The 23,739-nt window shown below is 42.2% G+C and overlaps 1 protein-coding gene across 2 annotated transcripts in view; it reads left to right on the forward strand.

The window, feature by feature from the left end:
• Positions 1 to 23,739, forward strand: part of pawr (PRKC, apoptosis, WT1, regulator) — a gene marked incomplete at its 5' end in the record, with an annotated part of 74,500 nt that continues 50,761 nt past the window's right edge. For both annotated transcript variants that reach the window (XM_080022562.1, XM_080022563.1), the window contains one exon: positions 1 to 558. In XM_080022562.1, coding sequence (XP_079878688.1) covers positions 1 to 558 — 558 coding nt within the window. The remainder of the gene's footprint in view (positions 559 to 23,739) is intronic.

The raw sequence follows: 23,739 nt of genomic DNA on the forward strand, positions 1-23,739 counted from the left end.
ATGGCGACGGGCGGGTTTAAATCCAACGCCACCACGGACTTCCTGGAGGAGTGGAAGGCGAAGCGGGAGAAGATGCGGGCCAAGATGCTCGGCGACATTGCCGCCGCCACCGGCATTGCCGCCGGCGCTCCCCCGGGAACCGGCACCGGCACCGGCACCGGCACCGGCACGAGTAGCAATAAAAGTGAGACGCGCGAGCTCAATAATAACAACAACAACTGCGCGTCCCCGTGCCCCGCGCCGCGCTCCGCCTCCTCCACGGTCCTGAAGACACCCGAGGAGGCGGAGCCTCAGCCCGGGCCCGCCAACCCACCTGGAAGTAACCCCAAGAAGACGCAGCCGCCCCAGTTCCCCTGCCCGCCACAGCAGGACTCCAGCCCGATGGCGGCGGGCAACGACAGCGACAAGGAGAGCTCTGGCCTGAGCCCGTCGCCCGGCAAGGGTAAGGAGAAGAAGAGCACGGGGCCCAGCGCCAGGAAGGGCAAAGGTCAAATAGAGAAGAGAAAGCTGAGGGAGAAGCGGCGGTCGACGGGCGTGGTCAGCATTCCGTCCAATGAGGTGAGTCTCTGGGAAACCACGTGACCCCAGGTGACACACAGTCTGGCCTTCACACCATGATCGATGATATGAACGGTGATCGACTCGTTTTTTGGAGAGTCGGTTCTCGACTAGTCACTTGGCGGAAAAAAAAAAAGAGTCGTTCGGTTTTGCGGCTCTGCGTTTGTTTGATTCGGTTGGTGTAAAGCGCGGTGGGCGAGGGAGGGCTTCCGGTGAGCGGGAGGCAGAACTTAGGTGGAGGCATGCAATCTGGATCCCATAAAATTGTTTTTCCTAATCCTCTCTCAAAATAATATTTGGCCAGAGAAATGCACGGCGTGAATCACTCACGATTCACTTTACTTCATTTACTTACATCAAAAGGATTGTAGAAGTGTAAATCTGTCATATTCAACATGCATTACTTTTGGACTTGTTAGTCCTCTTGAATTATGTTCAGTTTGTGAACATTCACTCTTTTGCCAGAGTGACTCCCGACTCCTGAGTAACTGAAAGAGATTTGTTCGCTACGAACGACTCGTTCAAATTGAGTCTCGCATCGCCAGTGCGTCTTTGGAACCTGCGTGCCTGGTTTTGAAATGACTCATGGTACGATCCCATTCCCATCAAAACGATCAGACCCATACTCGACAGGCGTCCTCAGAACACCCCGTTCGGACTCCCATTACTCAAGAAGCAATGACACGTCAGTCAAAGTGGCATTAATATCTAATTCAAAAGCTGAAGTGTGCGTTGTGGAAGTTTGTTTTAAAGAGTAGTGGGAAAGGGCAACTTGATAGGTGTGTGTGTGTGTGTGGGGGGGGGTGTATCTAAGGGGGTAGGTTTCCATTGAATTTGAATGGTGTCACAGGGCTAATGCCAGTGTTTGAGAGCAAATACCGATATTAGAACCTGCTGTGGTGGGACGTGCCGTGACGAGCCAGCAAGGACCACGCTGTGATTACATGTGGTCCCATGCGCTTGGGATAGGCACTCAAATTGCACGTTGGGGATGAATAGGCTTTCATACGGTGTGATGTTTAAGCACACCCCCCCCCCCCCCCCCCCGCTTCTTTTTCTCAGTATCTTGCCACCCAGAGTGGGCCTGCGGTACCCTGGGGGGAAGCTTAACTTGGAGTTTGACCAGTGTCTGCATCCTGTTATTAGGCCTCCCTCGTGCCAGAGTGGAGCTTGTAATGCTAGGGTTCGCTGGCTCGGCACCGGGTCGCGCCAGAAATGTTTGATTATGTCCAAAGGCAGCCTGGTTTGATATAAACCGAGGGGGCCAGACTAACATTTGGGGGCCCGGGACAGGAGGTGTGTGTGTGTGTGTGTGTGTGTGTGTGTGTGTGTGTGTGTGTGTGTGTGTGTGTGTGTGTGTGTGTGTGTGTGTGTGTGTGTGTGTGTGTGTGAAGAGGGGAGAAATGTAGAGAGATTTATCTTGCGGTATGATCAATCAACTGGAACTTGGTGATCCCATCTGGAATGCTCGCGGTCCAAGTGCAGCTCATACAAAACGGCCCCGAAACGGATCAGGCCCCTCCCCCCCCCCCTTTTTTTTTTAGCTACCTTGTAAAACATTTCTTTCAATAATACCCAATCGATTTTAGAAGAAAAGGTTTAAACTTACTCTATCATTTTGTGAGAATTTGATTTGTGTAATTCTTAAGGTTAATGGGGTCACACTTGAGGTCTTGATATAACTCCAATCGTTGCTAAACATGCTGAAGCAGGAAAAAAAGAGTTCCAAGCCTCCTTTTTTTTTTTTTGGCAGCAGTGCATGTCACTTTTAAGCCGAGCCTCATTTGATCCACATTATTTCCCGGTTAGCGAGCCCCAGCCGCAGAGTTGAAACAGTAGTAACCGCGAAAAGGGTTGACAAAGCAGAATTACGTTTTTCGGCACAAAGGCTCCCTAATCCTGATTCGACGGCGGAGAGGAGCAGCTGCCTCTTTTGTTCATCTCCCAGGTGCCCGAGCCGGCGGCCATGACCCCTACGAGGCTCCAAACAGACGAGAGATACGTCAATGCAGAGCCCGACAGAGGGAACTTGGCAACGTTTCCATTTCCCTGTAAAGTTTCATACGTACACCAGAGATGAAACGGTATGAAAATGTTATATCACCATTATCGTGACCAAAATTGTCACAGTTATCAGTATTATCACGGTATTGTTCAAATGTGCTGAAAATGTTCAAAAAGCTTTGATACACTGAACTAATTTCACAAAGTTTTATACTGAAAAATAAAAATTAAATTAGCAGCACTATGAACATTGTTTGCATAAACATTAAAATAATAGCATAGCCAATACTTTATGTAAACATATGAAAATCATATCAAATAAACGTGCATTAACATTAAATATGGCACCACGTGGCCATGAGAGGTAACTTTTCTTTGTGCACACAGCAAGCAAAAATGCATTTCTTCACATTCTATACTATAGATTTTTTTCACTTGCACAGTTTCCCTAGTGCAGCCCTCTCAACGATTTGGAATGGCATCGTGTCCTTTGCAATATAATATGACAGTGCTGCAGTGAGGGCTCGAGCATTTTTTGATTTGGGTGCATAAGCAGCCTGTCCCTTAAAGATGAGGACAACGGTGCAGTTGCATCGCTGGGGTTGCCTGCTGCACGCCCACTCGGTAAATAACTGCCTAACCTTTCACCATGTTCTGTGTTTGCGCCTGTGCCTGGGAGATCACTGTTGCTGCTGGGCAGTATTTAACGTGAGGTTTTTAAAGCGTGGTAATCAAAGACGGTGTTAATGATAATTACAGTTTAAAATGGTAACATTAACTGTCAGGAATTGTACCGCGGTTTATCGTGAAACCAGTAACGGTTTCATCCCTAATGCACACACACATGAAGTCATCCTGGAGTGAATAGGTGTGAATAGATACTCCTGGATTATCAAGGCACAATGGCAGCAAAGGGGTAGATTTCGGTGCGAACGGGGGAAACCCAGTCTCTCTATCTTCCGCGCGTCAAGGGCCGTAATGGTCCGATAATGGCTTCCCGCTCAACTGGAGCAGACACTCAAAAGTCTGTGCAGTCGATCAATACCCACCTCCGGCATTCCGGAAAGGTGTCTACTTTCTCCCCCCTTGTTCCATCGGACGCAGCCTGTGTAACCTTTGACCCGCCCGGAGACGCGCTCATGCATCTAAAAAATCTTGGCAACGAGAGAACCAAAGTGAGTGTGTGCATTGGTCATTGGGAACAAGGGTTGAGTGTGCGTTTGGAGATCCATGTTCTTTTCTCACCACAAAATACAAAGGGGGGTGGTTGGGTTGTGACGTCTGTTTGCTGGACGTGATTAACGATGGGACGGGGGAGAACGTGTGCTTTCGTGTTTCGGACCTCTCTGATCAAGACCACTGCCGCTCACTGCCGTGCATGAAACGGGCAGGGGCCCCTCGCAGCTATTTGTCAGGCCAGTCCGCGAAAGGCTTTTTACACCCTTTACGACACTCATCCCAGTTAGATGCACGGGCAGTTAGCGCACTCTGGGTCAGACTGCAGGGGACCGGCCGCCGGTGGGAATATCACATTTTAAAGACCCATTTGTTGTAATGGGCTCTGTGAAATGTTTGTGTCGATATTTCTGCTAGTTCTATCTGTCCGATTCCCTATTAAATCCCAAACAAGTCTGTTCGCTGTCGGCCCACCTTTTATTTCGTGAAATTTGGATAAATTAGCAAAGTGTCCGTGGGTGCGGCTGAAACCAAATTATACGCTTGTCTTGTGTTGTGAGCTGAGAGTCCTATCGCAAAGCACAAAAACATTGCTGGGTTCCCTTGTCAACTGTATTGTCAACTGTGTCTACTCTCTGTTTACAGACAGATTTTCACACTGTTATGTTGAATGTAGCTGCGCCGCTGGAGCACAAGTAGGAAAGTTGCCCCCGACTGCTTGGATGTTTCTGTCTCTGATAATGCTCCTCTGTTCCTAGTTTACATCCTGCTGCAAAGGAATGCAAGAATGAAAATTCTGCATTTGGTGGAATGAGTTTCACTTGAGCTTAAAACCCTCTCCAAACAAGGTCATATCATCATGGCAAATACCGCAGGGATTTTATCACAGACTTAGGTAAGCAAAGAGTTATTAGGTAGTGTTTTTCTCCCTTCCTTTTCACTTGTTGGTTGAGCAACAGGAATGTTAAACTCTTAAATTGAAACAAGTGCTTCTTAAAAATATGACTCATCCCAAAGCTAGGAGCACCAACAAAGTTCCCAAGAACATTTTACTTGGTTGACTTATAGAAATGAACTCTGGGCTGTTTACAAGGGCCACTGCCATTTGGAAATGGTTCAATTGGTGACAAATTGAAAAAAAAAAAAAAAAAAGTCCCAGTGGTGCTGTTCTGTGAAAGTTGGGGGAAGTCCAGAAGGGAAGGCGGAGTAGAGGAAAGAATGTGGAAGTTTGTCTGGCCTCTTACGGCATCCAGTAGATACCAGGTAGGCCCCTTTCCACAGGGGCACCCAGGGGTCTCTCAGCACCTCGTAAAACACCCTGCACCCACGTAATGGACCATGGTACGTGGTTTTGTTCGGTTTGCTGGAAACGTTACGTAAACGTCGGCTCTCATTAAAACTGAATGGCCACTGACTAGGTGATCCACAATGAATGGCCCTCCATTATGTTGTCAAGGGGGATTAGACCATCGGTCGGAAACCCGAGGGACCGGAATGAGAGATTTGGAGGCAGCTGTGACTTCCTTGCACATTTTCATATTTTAAGTAAAATATACTTATCCCGATACTGTCAAAGGTGTTTAGTGTCTTCAGTTTACCAATTTATGAAAGCCCTAACATGCCAAGTCTCTGATGTTGAGAAGCAAGAATAGGTAGCAATGTGTCGTGGCGTGTGAAGTAAGAGCATGCAAGTTGACATTCTGATTCCAGCTGATTTCAGTGGTTAGCAACGCTTCCAGCCCGGCGGGGAGGAGCCAACCTTTGAAATCAGCTGGTGCAGAGATGGGTTGGAATGGCAAGCTCTGCATGCTCTTAGTTGGCACACCGTGGCACACCATTGTGGATCCCTGTCCTAAAATGTTTGGCTGTTAACTTCATACAAGGTCTTCAGTCTCCTATTTCTGTGTTTTCGGTGCTGTGTAGTTTGGACCAGGTCGAATTGGAGATTGGAGCGGACCGTTAATCATTACCCAACATAAATTCCCTCCTACAACAATGCACAGTCATGCAAGACCTGTGCTGCCCTTGTGAATAAGCCAGAACAGCGAGAATTGTTCTCCCCCCTCCTTCTTCTTCCCCTTCCTTGAACTAACACTGAGGCCGCCGCCTCCTAAATCGCAATGGCAAACAAGCATTTTCCTGCAGCTGTGTCCAACTGTGCATTAAGAACACACATAAACAAACCAACGTATAAAATTTTGCCTTTGGCTTAAGAGAGAACCACTGCCTTTGACACTTCTTTGCGATGTTACTCTGAGATCTGCCATGGCTGGAGGGGCTGGGTCATTATTTCTGCAGTAAATGATAAAAATCTGTTTTCGCAATTTCACCATTTCCACCATGATGAGTCCCAAATTGCGAGTGAACTATGTCCTGTAAGAAGTTGTCCACTACAAATGGCTGCAAAGCTCCAAAGCAATCCAGACCGAGAAACAATGTCGAAATGAGTGAAGTGCAAGAGTTTCTTACCGAATTTATGCAATTTCAATTGAAAAGATGAAAAATGTTGAGTTTGAGGTTAAGAGCATCAAGTAGGACATTTTTATTTTTACTTTTTAAAGGTAAAATAGCATCAACATTATGTAGCCCATAATGTTGTGTTGAAAAATCAATCAGTCTTTTAAGAAATTGTTATATTTCATTTAAAAACTTAACCTACAGTTAAAGAATCGCACTACATATTAAATGGATAGTTAGATGTTGGCTCTTGCTAATTTCTCTATCCAAACGCTACAGGAGGGTATCATTTATTCAACCCAGTGCCACGTTGATGCTTTAAGTCAAAGTAGCTTGTATTTCATGAGAAAGTGTTTTTCAGAGATGGAAGTTACTTGAGAAAAGGTTTTGTATTTTTTCCATTTATTATTGCAGTACCTAAAATACCTCTGTACAATGGGAAATATGTCCTAGTACAGTAATACAGTTAAGAGTACAGAAATAACTGCCATGCAGTTGCCATACCAGTTATTTACCCCTTCAGAAGCATTTATATTTTAATTATAAGAAAAACGAATATACCGTGATATATATATATACCGTGATATATATATATATATATATATATATATATATCATTATCGTCCCTGCTTCAGAACTATAATAAACATTTGAGGTCATACTGCCCAGCCACCATTTAATTTAATCACTTTGATTAAGTGTTCTAAAATATGTGGTAAAAGCAGACTTTTTTTTTTTTTTTAACGCTTTTAAGTTTAACTCAAACTAGGGATGCAAATTTAAAGGAATTTTCTTAATTGATATTTGTTAACTTAAACAAACAATCGTCGATTGATTGATAACAAAAACTAATGACGTCACCAGGTAGTGGCACTATGCTGCATGCGGACATACGTGACGTCCCACACCTCCAAGAGTTTATGACGGGGCGCAAGGAGCATTTCTCCTTATTTAATTTAATTAAATTTAATTCCAAAATGGAGAAGTTCGAGGCAGGACTCGCTGAGCTGGTTTTGCTCATACAGGAATATTAACGACCCATGTTTGTGCGAGTTAATTATTAGAATTTTTTTGCCATCCCCTGCAACGGAATCAGTCGGATGTTACATAGCAGATCAAGTCTGGTGCAAGAGGCTTACAAAATGACTAAACATTACTAAATTCTTATATATAAACAGACAAATTTATTAAGTTGTATATCTTTAATTAGAGTCATCAACATAGCAACATATCACTTGTTTCCTTTTGCCGTTTCGTACCCCTCCCTTGCTCCGGGTTTTTTTCCCTTTCCCCCTGCCGTTCAGAAAGTGCCATTACCATGTTCCATCCGAACGTTGCATTAGTTGTTGAGCAACAATAAACCTAGTTTCCTCCTCGGCATCGATGCACACAACCATGTTTGTTTGTCGTTCTTTGGCTGAAGCCTCCACCTACTTCTACTGTGACTTCTTGCTCTACTGGGCATTTTTTCTCCACTGCCTACTTTCGTTCCGGTGAGAACTACTACTTCCTGGCTGATATTGATACAATAACAAGAAGACGCAGATTGTCCAGTTGTTATACGATACGACAAAATCTTCATCGATTAAATTCTTATGAGCAATTTATCCATAGTTGATACATTTTTAACATCCCTAAGTCAAACACTTTATGTTTAAGTTTAAGTCAGGCACTTTGATATACTGTATGTTTTGTTCTCTGTTTAAGATAGAGTGCAATAAATGTTTTTTTATTTTTTTTGTCTTTTGAAAGAAACAGGAATCGTGTTAGAATCAGGATCTCAATTCTTCGGGTGAACAATTGTGATTCACATTTTAGAATCGTGCAGCCCTAACTTCCGTTTTGTCCTTGTCGTTTGTGGTATTGAGTGTGATGCAGGTTTAAGAGGAAAAAAACCCTAATAGAGCATAAATGACTGATCCAGTGGAATGCACAGCTGTCAGAAATTGTTAGCCACAGTTGGATAAATGGGTCAGAGCCACTCAGTAAACTTTCTCTCCGGGTATCCAAACCATGTCAAAGTCGATCGCCTTGTCTGACTCGGAATCTTTGGAAGTTCAAGGACCAAGGTCTTCTTCTCCCTGGTTTCGCTGCACCGTCTCGCTTCATTCTTGAGAGGCGAGAGGAAAAGTCCTGTCGTTTCTCATCGTCCTCATACTTGTGCTTTGCCGAAATCTGCCCCCTGCCTTATTACTATTGAGCACGCCAAGAACAGAACACAAAGCGTTTTTTGTTGTACTCACTGAGTACAGTTGCCGCCATGTTGAAATTGATACTAGTATCGAATACTGGATAGGTATCGGCTTTAAAATTAAAATTTAAAATCTGTTGCTCAGTATAACAATTTGGAATATTATTTGATCGTTTTAATTGAATTGAATTTATTTATGTATTTTACTTTGTAATTTATACTACTACTTACTTATAATACTGTGTTTTGTTTGTTTATTAAAATAGAAAAAATTATCAGAATTTTTATATTTGATATATCAACCGTGTCAGATATTAAAGAACATAACTTGATTTTCTGCCTCTGACATGACATATTTGATCTTTCTCGTAGAGCTAGACTCGATTATAAGTCACTCATTATGTTGCGATACCACCACACCAAAATGTACACATTTATACATTACGTTCAAAGCACCAAGAGTCATCCCTCCTACATCCCTCCGTAGTCTAAATATCAAATTCTATTGGCTGCTGTTGTCAAAGTGAGACACAGGGATAATCTTCTTCACGCTGTTGTTTTTGAGCGCAAAGGCACCATCGGCACCGTGCTCTGGTGGGTTATCGTCCAATTAGGAGCCTTTCTGTGTGGAGTTTGCATGTTCTCCCCATGCTCACATGGGGTTTCCCCCACCTAACGTCAGTAAGGACCCCCACCAAAAACATGCACACATCGCCATCGTCCGACCAGCGCTGGAGACTTGGTACCCGGTCCCCGGGCGCGTCGACGAATGCTGCCCACTGCTCCTGGCTGTGCACCCGGAGGAAGGACAAGCCAGGATGGGTGAAATGCAGAGGCCTCATTTCACCGGCCACCATCCAAAGCGTGTGTGTGTGTGTGTGTATATATACTGTATATATATGCATGCATGTGTAGTGTGGTGTGTTTTCTGACCAATAAAGATTCTTCTTCTTCTTCTATTGTTTTAATGTGAACTGCTGTAACACCGCAATTTCCCTCCCGGTATAAGTAAAGTATCTACTGTACCCATACCTACCTACCTATCCATCTATCCATCCATCTATCTCGTCCGGTGATATTTTTCTGAAAATACCACTCAGATTATACATTAGAGCCATTCTAACATACTGTAAATCCTCTAAATCCATTGTGTTCCTGACGCTCTGTTTCAGTGGGTGGAGCCACGAGTTATGTGAGCCAATGGGGTTTGGGCACAAGTTTTGGGTTCTGTAGGCCAATGGCGTTTGAGCCTGGCTTCGGGGTTTCATTCTATTTACTCCATATCTTTCATTGATTTCACCTCAGTCCACCAAAATCTGTTTCTGAACAAATTTGTGGCAAGAAATAAGCAATCCAGTTGCTGAATCTTCACACATATTTGATCTACAAGGCCTAATTTAGAGGTTGTTCTGACTTTCGTTGCCGTGCTCCAGGCTTTTTGGGGACACCTCACCAGGACTGTCGCACGTGGGGATTTTTTGTTTCATGTAAACACAACGATGTCTAACATGAACATCCGACATTGTAATCTTATACTGTATATATGACAGAAAATAAGGAAAAGCTTCTTGTGGGAACTTTCTGGACTCCGCTGCTGGGTGTCTCACACTCACACACACACACACACACACACACACACACACACACACACACACACACACACACACACACACACACAGAAACCTCATCGGGTGCTCGGAGCTAGAAAGTGGTGGATTAGAGCCTGTCTGCTGATCGGCAGGCTCTTTCCCCGCTGATTAAGCCTCATAAAAGTGTGTGTTTGTATCCGTGTGTGTGCGTGTGTCGGACATTCCTGCGTGTTTGGTGACAACTGCTGGGAATGTGTGAGTCAGCCCTAATCAGGCCACGCTGTGTGATTAGGCATCGGGGAGTCTGTTTGTGTTCGTTAAAGTAGAATTACACCGTTTCCACTCTGGCTCCCCTCTTCCCTATCCACGACCCCCAACGGCCTATTTTTATATGTTTCACCAGCTGCTTTGTTTTACTTAAAACTTTTTATTTTTCTTCTTCTTTCTTCCCTCGCTGCATACTTAGGTACTTAGTAGTAGTAGTAGTAGGGGAGAGCTCCTGAAACTTCCAGGTGATCATTTACATTGCGAGAACTCCCAATCTTATACACAATCAAATCTCTCGTTTCATTTTTTGAAACACCTGTCTGAGTAAAGCCATATTCCCTAACACTTTAAAAATTGAATCGGAATCTGTTTATTTGGATTTGCGCACTTTCATATATGAGGTAAGGATTGATGTGTAGCTGTCCAGACAATTAGCATTAAAAACCATAACAGTCTAAAAAAGAGAAGAAATAGCTAAATATACAAAAATAGCCAATTATACAAAAATATAGAATATACATAATGCGATTCTACATGCAGGATAAGCTAGGTTAAAATATAATAGGTAGGTGGCGGTATGGTTGCTCGAATTGGCTGTGGTTATAAAATTTTAATTACGCTGGATTATACTGTACAGGATGAATAAATATGACACATTTGATTCGAAAAACCCAAATCACAACAGAGGATATCAGTGCGTACTAACACTTAGTGATCGCTGTGTTTGCACAGCAGCAGCGTCCACACGCGGTGTGTTATGTCATCCTGCATGAGATAAGCGAGGCCGACATCAGACCAAACTTATTATGCACGCACGACCTCAGCCTGCTTTCCAGAGACTGAATATACTAGGATGAAACCAAAAGGTGGCTCTGAGCATTCTGGAGGTTCATGTTTTATAAACTGTATTTTTGTCTGGCGCTGTTCTCTCTTTCTTTGGGTTAGAGTTGATGGAAAATTTTAGATCACCCAAAACCTCAAACTTATTTGAATACCGGTACTTCAGTGGCACTCTGGCATTTTCCACCCATGTGTTTATGCCTTGAAAGAGAAATGTTTGAAGAAATCAGTGTAACAGCTTTCAATGAGGGAAAATGGACACCAATAATCTTTCCTTGCACCTCTTGTTTGAAAAATGGCCCCCATTTGCATGTCAGGTGGACTCGGCTTGCACTTAATTTGAAAGGTCCTGGAATGCAGTTACTGTATACATCCACACACCTGACCACTTTAAAAAGAAGGAAAATTACTGTTTACATCATCTCCCACTAATCACGTTAATGTATCAAGTATTGCATTGCATATCTGTTTTGTCTTACCTCCTAGTAGTACATTGCAGTGTTTGTCTTACAACAATGTAGCCTCATACCTTTCAGTGTGACAGTGTATTGTTGTGACCCATGAATATGAGATATCAACTATCAAGTTAAATATTATTATTCACTGTATTTTGTTTTATATTTATTTTAGATAAATACCTTATTATTTATACTATACTACTCCTTTGCATTTCAGATATTTAACTTCAGTTTTTAAATACTGTTTAAATATTCTTTAAATTCTGTTTTTAAAGACATTTTATTAGAAACACAGCTATGCCCTCATTCTACTTATCATGTCATGTTGAATTGGCTCTGAAACTAAGAATGTCATTACTGGTAATGATGCTTACATTGTTATCAAGTATTTTACAATAAAATTTAAACTATAATTATATAGACCTAGTTTGAGTGCTCCCATGACAACAGTTATCGAACGTTGTAATAAAGAAAAATGTTAATAAAAAAACAGCTTCTATTTTGAAATTAAAAAGCTGTGCAATATGTAGATTAGAATAAGGCATGACCTGTTCTCATTCATATGACAAAAAAGATTGAACTTTGAAAGATTACCTCTGGTCAGGGTTCAAAGGACAATATCTCAGGTTTACTGGAACCTCTCTTTGAAATGTGAATGTGTTTTTGTGAAGTTAGTGCCATCTCATTTTGACACACTGCAATTGAATGAATGGGCGTGTTTAGAAATGAAACTAAACAAACCCTGACAGGACACATGAGAACGGGGGGGGGGGGGTCTCCCAGCCGGTTGGGAGCTGCCTGGTAATTGACTGGGTACTGATTGGGAACTGGCTGCCATTCGACTGCCAGCCGAGAGGCCTCCGGTTTGGACGGCCTTCTTTGAGTGGCTCGTACCGTAAATATGTCAAATCTATGAAACCTTCATCTGTAAGCCTGAGGGGTTTGGAAAGCACTTTTACTAGATGGTGCGGTCATCAAGCGTTAACCTTAAATCCTGAAAGTGCTTTAAGTGTGTTTTGTGGTTTCCATTTGTTGCTTGGTAACAGTCTTTATCTTTGTAGAATACCAATTTTCACCACACAAAACACAACAATAAGTGGCGCAATACTGTATATCCCCCTTATCGTAGTAAACAATATGTGTTTCCATTAGTTGAAAAGGTGCCACATCTTGTCCCATTATGATGTTTTTCTTCTCTGGAATTGCATGACACATGTTGGCAATGTTAAATGGATTAAATATCTCCATGATGGCTTGTATACATTATAGCAGTGTGTAGTGTGTAGGTATAATCGGGACAAAGCGGAACCCTCTGAGCCTTTCTACTGTAGAATTAACTCATGAATCATCACTTGGGTCAAAGACTGATCAGTCACTGAGTCCTGGGTGAGATGGTTTGCTCTGTAGTACTAGCGTAATCATGTTTTTTGAGAATTTTTGATGTTTGAGAAAGCTGTGTTATGCTTGTGGTGCCTGTTCTTCATTGTTCTGTTTTCTTAATGATTAAACACTCAATGTCTGACTACTTATCTGAAGTTACTTCACAAGTAGCAGCTTATAGAAAAAATAAGTGATTATAAATTCTATCTAGATGGAATAGATAACTTAATGCTGTTTTTTTAAAAAGGTTGTCCCCCTCATGTTACCTGGCTTCCCTTGTGTGGGATTTGTGTTGTTTCCAAAATGATGAACAAATCAGAAATGGCAAGCTCTTGAGCTAGATATTTCTGTGCACCATCTCTCTCTGTAACCCAGGCTGGTGAACATTCCTCTGCCCTTGGCGTTGGCATGTGGTGACCTTGCGTGACACCGGTTTATGAAAAAGTGAATGCAGTTCTCAAGCATACTCACACGTAAAAAGCAACAATAGCCTGGGCGACTGTGCCAAGTCTCTATGAGCAAAGAAGAAACGCATTCAGAGTTGTGCATGTCAGTTGTTGGTGCCATATAGTGACGCCACGGTGAGGAATTTTTCCCACCAGTTAAACTGATGACAACACCAGTGTTACTGGTAGCCCCGGACATTTTACGAGATAAGATATTTGTGGATGACGCTCAATATCTGTACACTCTACTGCGCATGTCTGCTGTGCAAACTTCAGGTGCCGGACCTGGTAGAAGATGTTTTTTCTGGAATATAAGAGTTAACACTTAATGGCTTAAATAAATGTGGATTGATATAAAAGTTGTTTTTTCTATTTATTAATTGCATGGAGGCTGTTTGATACTTGTAGCGGGGAAGCAGATGGATTTGGACATTGATTTGGTGGTCTTGCATGGCACGGCCGGTCAAAAGTTATTACTTGTTTAAGTGCTTATATATATATATATATATATATATATATATATATATATATATATATATATATATATATTATAAAACGCATAATATTTTTTTCGAATATGTTTTATTTTTGTACATCACCACAGCAACATATCATCACGCTTGTTTCTTACCTCCCCCTCGATCTCCCCGCGCCGTTCAGAAAGTGCCGATATCCCGTTACAGTCTACCATGTTCCAGGTGAATTCAGCATAAGTAACGCTGAGTATTTTACAAATTACGTTTTTTTAATTGGATGAGCAAGGATGCTGATATGCAAAAATTAACTAAATGTATTGGATATTTATATATATGAAAAATAAACAAAAAAGCAAAATGATGGTGGAAGCGGTGGGCAAGTAATGTAATCAGAGTATGCCCGAACATCGGTTACCACAGCAACCCTAGTGCCATATGTTGTTATTTTAATGAAAGGGTTTACTTTAAAAATGTCACCTGTTGACACCTGTTGCACCCGTATGATGGGTGCAAAATAAGGAGTAAAAATGCAAAAAATACTTGTAAAAGTATTTGAAAATAAAAGCATAAAAAGGTTTATTTTGTCAAAATAATTAGAGGAGAATAAGGAGAAGTTATTTGATAATAATAACAAATACTTGTATTTTATAAGAAATGCCATTTGATGAAAGTTAAATATACATGGAAAAAAAAGGTTGCAGGATTTTATTTGGACAATATATTTTTTTGAAAGCTTTTCTTATTCTTTTTCTTTCAGCTTTTATTTTGGAAAAATACTCAGCGTTTGGCTTCAGTGTGAATTTAATTGATTTGGATAGTCTTACAAGATCACTATAGCAGATCATAGGGTGATCTGTCCTGATCCTCTCAACAAATAAGGTCACACGTACCCCACTGCTTGGATTACAACCCTAAACACAGCGTTTACAATCAGACTCTATTGTCAAGATTATATAATTTATATAATTGTGTGGTGGTATGCTTGAAAACTGAATGAGATGAGATCAATGGTGTGAGTGGTTTGGCAGACAAAAACACTTCTCCGGAGATGACATGGCAGCATTCAATCACAGCGGACGTTTTCTATGAAAGGATTTAAATGAAATGCTCTCCTAATGATCCTTTGTCAGAGATAACCTTGGAACACACAATTTTACGCATTCTTGTGCTTGTCCCAGGCGGTCGTAATATGGAAAAGAAAAGCTAGCCAATAACAATTCCTACAAGGCTTGCTTTTTGCGGGAGGTTGTTGTGGTCCTTGTTTGACTATTACCATCCATTTCCCACCCAAAAGAACAACCAAGTTATTACAACAGACGAGTGCAGACGCAGTGTATAATTCCCTACTTCTACCTCCAAGGGCAGCGTTATGAAGCTGCTAATACCAGGTCGTCCACGGTCCGCACCATTAAAAACTGTCCACTGACCTGATCAAGGCCAGGGAATATTCCAGACCCTTGGGGAGAGACCGTCTGTGAGGTTCTGAGCATTCCCACTCTGCATGCTGATGAACATTCCATCTATTTATTTTATAAGCTATCTCGCTTCTCCAGTTGTGCAAAGTTGGATATCATGGGATGGCCATTTTAGTTGCTTTCAACTCCTGACATCACCCAAAACTGAAAATTAAATTGCACAAGCGATGCCTCTTGCTTGGCTTTCTCCCCGAACCTTTCTTCTCTCTTCATCTATTCCCTTTATCCCTCCTTCCTCCTGGCTTCCCTGGGTTTGATCTCCCCTGGTATTTGGCCTTTGGACACACATGCTTTCTTTAGCTTTGCTCGGTATGCCGGACCTGTGCCTTCCCATTTATTCTCCCAGTTATTCCCATATAAGAAGGTCCCCTGTCCCCGGCTATCCCAGCTCATTTGCAATATAGCCTTTGAGTCTGCACACAACCCTAGTTATTTGTGTCCAGACAATTTTTATTTATCTCTTTATTTTTTTCCACGCTCGGGGGCTTATAAGTAAAAAAAACAAAAACACGAGGAGAACGAATGGCTTTATGTGGCCCAACATTCCACTGCATTCTCCGTCATTACATCCATTCCAGCCCACTACCAACTTGTATTGGGTGATATATTTATATAACATCTATATTGCTATAGGAAACTGAATTTCGTGTGGGATTTTGGGTATCGTCATATTGCAAATGTTGTCCTTAGTAATGCAATTTTCTAAACTTCATGGACTGGTCCGTACCTGTTTGGTCATATCCAAATTACTAATTGTAGTTTCTCAAATATATCTTTGTGTGTAAATATATTATGAAAGAACTAATAGCCATCCTCAAAATATTGTGATTTTATCGATATCAAGGTATTCATCAAAATGATTTAGGTATTTCATTTTGCCTGTACTGACCAACCCTATTACCTCCTCCCCCACTCCAGTATAGACTCTGTTTCAAACTGGCTGGGCATGTGTCACCTGCTTCATCTGGCGACAGGGCAGGATTTATCTTCCTGGTGTAGGCCTGAAAGGTCACACAATAAAGTGCAAACAGTCGCTGATACCGCTATTATCTACAAGACAGAAAGAGACGAGCGCAGAACCCCTGAGGAGCCCTGGTGAAATGTCACCAGATGTATACGGGACGCTGCCGGGGCACGAGGCATGACTTCAAAAATCCCACACAAGCCCCAGTAATCAGTATAAGATTTTGAAAAAATAAAGCCTTTTTAGTCTGTACCTTTACAGGCAACACAACCTGTCACAATTATTGCTTAATCGCCTGATCACAATGTTTGCTTGAGCAGGCCGCAATATTTTTATAAAATCGTTCGATTCCACAATCATCTGTTTCAAGTTTAGATGTTAATCAATGTTGGAATTAGGATTGTTTCCAGAAGTTTGGTTGAGTCAAATTAACAGTCTACCCAATTTTTTAAGGTTTCAATATTCAGTGTCCATAAGTGGCTGTTCTTCATGAGGTGGTTGTGTACAGTATTATTACACTGTTATATGGTGATAGTGAACAAAAAGGAAATTAAATTGTTAAGCACAATTATTTGCATGACAACTAATAGTCAGTTGATATTTCACAGTCACCACAAGCCTGGAATCTCATTTGTGGCAGCACCAGAAAGATAATTGATTTATACTTGGGAAAACAAAGACAAAACACCCAAATTCATTGTTTTTGTCTTGGGAGGAAAACTATAACCCTAACCCTTAGTAGTACACCAGTTTTTATTTATTTATTTATTTTATTTCTTTTATATCAGCTACAGCTATAGCTGGGTTTATCGCTCGCTCTGGTTACAGCGTGGAAAAGGCCACAAGGCCTGAATCTCTCTTGTTCTAACTGAGTGTCTGAATTCACCTTTCCCAGCCCGGTGGTCAGAGTTCAGACAGCGCATAGCATGACTCACGGTCTACCACGGTGTCTGCGACAGGACAAACACAATGGCCTCTGTACACAATGGTCCTGCCTCTCTCCAGCTGGAATGCGAAACATGCTTTAACTGTTTCCGTTACACTATATCTGCATAGTGCATTACCCGGTAGGCATGTACTGTAGGGAAGGTGCACTCTGCCCCAACCCGATACAGTCTGATTGACTCAGACTGGCAAAAACCCGACTAAAAACCTTAGTGCTGGAGCTTCTAGGAGACTTTCTTCAAGTCACGTGTATTTCTATAGCCCTTAATCACAGTATAGTCTCAAATCTCAAATCTCACATTTTACCAAGAAATCAACGACATCCCCGCATCTTAACCTCCACGCGGGCAAGAAAAAACTCACAGAAAAACTCCCTTGAGATACCCCTCCGATACTTTGAGAAGGGGTCACGAAGGGAGAAATCCCTCTTGCAGGATGGCCAGGCTGAAATGGATACCTTCAAATGAGCATAACTCGTGTTTGAATTGACCTGCGATGTGCCGACCTGTGTTGCCATGGTGTTTAAATCCCTTTTCATTGTCATGAAAATGTCTCGTGACCCAACTGGCTAACACGAGGGAGTAGAGGCTTCCTCATACACAAAGCATCTATGAGAGGATGTTTTGCGACTGGGAGGCTGAAAACCTGCGACACTCTGATATGCAGGAATGTGGAAGAATGTCACATGATGTTCAGGCCTGTCCTCGTGTTCTTTCATTCTAAAATGTACCTACTGCTAATTAAACACAGAGAATGCTTTTTGCTCTGATTCAAGAAAACGCAACAAAAGAAGAAAAACCTGCCGAGTGTGGGAAGATTAAGAGGAGTAAAGAGAAAGTGAGAGAGTTCTCATGGAAGTCTTCTGGCAAAACTCTCCTTTTTGAAAGCGTAACAATACGGACAAAGATTTCCATCAGTAACCCCCTCCCCCACCACCACTTCAGGAGCTTGATTGTAAGGCTCTGTTTGCTGAGAAAGTAGTGGCTGTCTGATTGCCCTCCCCTCCGCCCGTTTCCAAAAGTCATTCTGGTTCCAGTCCCAGCACGTCCGCACTTGCAGAAGGGGGCATAGTGCAGGAACCTGAGGCCTTATTCCTAAACAGTTCCAACACACAAAAGATGGCGTACGCAAATGGGATTTGTAAAATCCGACTTTGCCGGGGAATTGTATTCAATTGCCCAGACACCTCGTGCCCATTGAAGAGAAACTGGATACAAATAATACAATTTGTTAGATTATTTTCGATGAAAAGGCCTTGTTGTGTTTGTCTTGCAATACTTAAATGCGCTGGCCTGGCAAATTTTGGACATCCCCATCCCGCCAGTCCCTGCCTTTATATTTAGTCAGTTCCCCTGTGCTCAATGACAGCAGAACAGGCAGTAGGTTAATAACGTGTTAACAACACGACTGGCAATTAATTCTGCTGTCCCACAACAGATGCTGTCTTACAATTTTTACCGGTTATCTCATTTCCCCTCATTTGTCATCTCATTCAGACAATGGGCCGTTCGGTTAATTTGCTACAAATTAAATTGTTAAGCTCTTGGAATGATTTTTCCAATTTTAGTATAAAGGTCCCTAACTTGGTGCACCGGCTGCTTTGGTGGTTTGGGGGAGAAAAGTTTTTTTTTCTCTACCAAATGACGTTGAATTCTTCAACGGGGATATGGCTATAAATATTGATCATGAGCAAATTGTTGTCCATTTATAGACAATACTTGGTGTTACCGGATTGAGGCAAGACATTCCCGTGCATTGAGTTCAAATTCTGAGTTGATTATGATTAATTGTGGGATAGATTGGTAGAAGAGAAGAAGTGTGAACCAGGATATTTTTTGCCGTAGGCACTTTCTCAATTTTGTTACGGTCACATTAATACTTTGTGTTATTATAACTCGTGCATGCCTGTTCAAAATGTAAGACTTCCTAAGACATTTGAATGCCACTGTTTAACAAAATGTCAATGATCCAGTCGTGTGTGACGAAACTGCCGGTTAAAGTCATCGACCGGGGAAAGAAGTTCTTTGTGACTCGCAGTCGCAGTGCCCTTAGTCCCTGCCCCCCGCTGGCTCGCTGTTCGCTGTCTATTGAAAGTTTATTCATTTTACACGTGTTGTGTGAACAAAGTGTGAAGTAGATGGGATGAACTGTTGTCGAGATAATTGAAGGACACGTTAATAAGGACATACAAACACACAGAGATTCCTGCCTTTATAGTTAGATGAGAAGGCATTTCACTGCATATACTGCATGTATGAGAGTATGTATATGTATGTGACGAATAAACCTCTTGAATCTTGAAAAGATTAGAAGTTAAATTGGATATTGGAAAAGCACGCCCATCATGGTTTCTGCTTATTGCTTTAGAGCTAGTTTGTGTTCTAAAAGTTATACCCTCTCTTTGCCTATCGGAGTACTGAGCAGACAGAATATATGAATCACACCATGAACGGCTTGACCTTCAATATGTCTTTATTTCTCTTAATTTTGTCCACACCAAAACGTGCCATGTATGTTTGGAAAAAGTTTTCATAACCCTAAACTATTATTCTTACCACAAATAGGATCCAAAGAATGGTGTCTTCCGAAGTCCAGACACATGGTAGGGGACGCAAGGCAGTCAATGTGGGTCTGAAGCATGAAATTAGATGTTGAGGTGCAGCACTGGGAGTTTTATTGTCCCGAAAAAAAATCCATAAATAAGACCAATAATCCAAAAGAGAAGCAGTGGGCACTGTGGTGTAAGTGTAATCGCTCTTGTGTCAAATTATCATAGCATAAAAAAAATAACAGTTAATAACTTGCTATGGAATAAAGCTTGAAATTTAGCATCCCTTGCATACTGTAAGTACGTATGAAATATGTTGCTCTTAAGGTTGAAGAAAGTGGTTTGTGGTTTTGTTCTTGCTGACTGAGCTAACCAACTGTAGAAGGTTCAATTATTTGCACCCTACTAAGTGGTTGTCCATCTTTGCTTCCTACCGCATCACTGCTGTCCTGAATTTGCCGGTTCCATGTTGCCGTCTCCAGCAACTTTCTCCATATGTACTCACGGTGCAGTTATTACCCAATAACTCTGTTCACTTTGGAGCATTTAGCTGTATTTGACTCAAAAAACCTCATCTTTTTCTCCCTGAACTTTTCAACCCCAGCACTGACATAGTGCTGTGGGAGGTTCACGTACTTCCAGAGGGAGGAAATGGGATGAGGTGGGTTAAACAGTGATCGGCTCACAGCATATAATAGGCTTTATATTTATAAGAAGTGGTGGATAGTATTGAAGTACTGGATTTAAATACGCCAGAAGTGTCTGAGTTGACTTCTTTGGAAACATTTTGGACACTTTCACTCAATTACGTTGGTAGATACCCTGCTTTTGACGACATTCTACATTTCTTTGATGGCTGTCGTTCGTGATTACTTGGAAGTCAGTACTTCAAATCTTTACATTTTTCAGTCATCATCATTATCGCGTGAGAACAACTAATCATAGCTAAAATGCTTGACGGATGGAGGAAGTTATCCACAAACAAGTGTGTGTCTGCGTGGTTAGTGTAAAGCTGTGGCAGGCAAGAAAAATATACTTTCGGACCCTCAAGTAGATTGAGGGTCAATCAAGATTAGATTTTTTTTTCTTCCCCAGCATTGACGGCTATGCTATTGTTAGACGATTAGTTATCGAGTCTTGATTTGTAAAGAAAAACAGCTGTTTCTCAATAAGTTACTTTTATTTGAATATTTGAAATGACAAATAATAAAAAAAATATAAGAATATTTTGACAACACTGTGGTGTGGGGAGGGTGTGGTTTCAGCAGCCACAACTGACCTTGAACCCAGAATCAGAGTGGCTGCATACCTGTTGCCTATTGGTTGGTCTGACAAGCAACAGGTTAAAACCCCCATCCCCACACACACTCAGGAGAGGAGCCCGTGTCATCCCATCTCTATCTGCTCCTGAGTTAATTCCAACTAGCCCTCTCTCTACATTAAACTGGTGTCTACAAACCGTCTTCTGTTCTCTGTGCCGTAGGTCCCTGAACACGCCACTTGGGTGGCGCATAGTAGGTGAAACTGCCACAGACACACCTTAACAGTTAAGAGCTTTAACAAAAATAGTCCATTTTCTGACGCCCGGCGACAAATGCTCCGTGAGCCGATTGTTGAGAACCTCTGCACTAGAGGACATTCCCTCGGTGATGGTCGGATTTATTTTCCACTTTCATTGCCACATTTGTGGAATTACTAGACATTCTGGTCAAAGGCACACACTTTCCCTTGTACACACAGGGAAACGCCGGAGGAGAGGGAGGTGCGCCGGTGTGCTCGTGGGTCTCCACCAACACGGACTTCGCACATCATTTCCGGGAATATTTCTCTCCAATGTGTGTTCACTGTGCAACAAACTTGATAAACTTATATTGAACTTTATTGTTATGTTTTTGTAATATTCACAATAGATTCGAATTTTGTTCCTGCAGCCCTAGTGTCAAGTGGGCGGTTGCAGTGTGCGTTGAGGGATGCTGCGCAGCGGACCCCTCTGAGAAGCTGACTGCAGCACACCCGCTCCAAACTCTGATCCAAATTTCATCAGTCAGTTCGGGGCCGGGCAAGCTGCAGTCGACACCCCCCAGCGCACACTGCATTTGTTTACCGGCGGATCTTGACCATCCCAATATGGCGACCATGTCTGACAATATCACCCACAAAAATATGGGGAGAATCGCAAGCCCGCTTGTGATTTCAGAGTTTGAAATTGAACGCTCATTTTGATCGATTTTTCGATTTTGAATCGAAATCGAGACACCCCTTATCAATACTGTACATATTGGAATGAACAACTTTCACTTGGAGCTCAGTGATATTTGACCAGAAGTGAATGTACTTTGACTCAAGTAATAGTGTTTGTACTTTGTCCACTTTGTGTACTGTAAAATTGATCATATATTTAGCATTCTCCTGGATCTGCAGATCTTTCCACACCTATCACAGAGGGAGTTTGGCTTTAATTAGTCAGAATATTGTTTATCCTTTTTCCGAGTAAAACATTTTCAACATCCTTCTGAACACTGAACATGATTAACGCCTGCAAGGAAAGTGGCTGTTGGTGTAGATCAATTTGTCACAGAGATTCGTTATGTAATTCTACAGCGAACGTTCTCTTATGCAACCGCTTAACAGTTCAGATGTTTATTCTGCCAAGTACACGTCAGGAAGGTGTCATTTTGTCACTCTCTTTATTTTTGAATAAGCCAACACCAGCTCACTGATATTACCAACTTGGATGCCTGAAAGCGTAACCTGTCAGATTAGCGGCGTCCTGATTTAGACCTCAGCACTAGCTTGAAATATGCGATGCCGTGGCAAATTTTGACGCTATTCCGAGGCCAGGTGAATTCTGTTATAACATTTTCCATCTGGATTCCTCATTTGCATGCAAACTCTGCTTGTCTCTCTCCAGGGATTGAGCTGCGTCTTTTTATTTTCCCTCTCTATTCTAGGGACGCTTGAAAGGACAGATAAAGTGGTTTAGCTTTGAATTATTAAAGAAGTGCAATCCGCAGTCAGTGATAATTCATTATGTGGCAGCCATCTTCCCATCTCAGTAAGGAGGCTTTAGCTTTAACATCGTAAAGGGATTCCCTGATTCTGAGAGTTCAGAACAGTGAATTGTAAAGAACGCTGCTGATTGCTGTACCTTGTTTCGGCTCGTCGATCTAAGGGTCTTAATCCCAATCTTGGCCTGCCGGTGCGGCCCTGAAGTTTATGGGAAACGCTTGAATGCGCGTTCTGCTTTCCCTTCTTCCGCTTATTTGTCTTCATCATTTCTGTTTCAACCCCCTCCCCAGCTCCCCTCCCACATCAACTGATGACTGCTTGGGCTTCTTCCAAAAGTATTTCCATTATGAGAAGGCTCAACTAATTCCATATTTCTTACTCTTACTTTTTGGTATCTAGCCCTTCTCTCTGGTTAGTCACAGATGGGTGCAAGGTTGCAGAAGACAGTCAGAGGTTAATTTGTCCAGATGTTTGAGTGACACCATTACTGTCTGATGGATACATCCTGCTTTCACCTTGAACCTTTTCAGAGCTCCTCACAAATGTTTATTGCACATTTTTGTGGTGATCCCATCTGCAGGCTGGACTTGAGAGAGGTTGAATGAGAGAAAAGTTCCAACAGAGGAACATGCTGCTACAGGGCCTTCATCCTCCTTTCCTCATATGCGGATTGTAGGAGTCCCTGCCCACAGATAGAGGTTTAGGGAAGGAGACAGTCTTTCTGGCGTTGGATTGCCAACATGGCGAGAATCTTTATTAATAACTCTAAACAGAAAGGCTCCCTTGCAAAAATGATAAATAATAAGGATAATCGTTTTAATCTGGATTCTGGAGGAATCTCAGACTCTTGCGCAAATGGTGCTGTGACTGGGTTCCTGGTCGGCTCTCGAGACCTGTACAACGCCCCTTGGTCCGCCATGTGGATACTCTCTCTTTTGGAGGGAGTTGATGCAAAG

The sequence above is a fragment of the Zeus faber genome, assembly GCF_960531495.2.
Source record: "Zeus faber genome assembly, chromosome: 21".
Classification (NCBI taxonomy): Eukaryota; Metazoa; Chordata; class Actinopteri; order Zeiformes; family Zeidae; genus Zeus; species Zeus faber.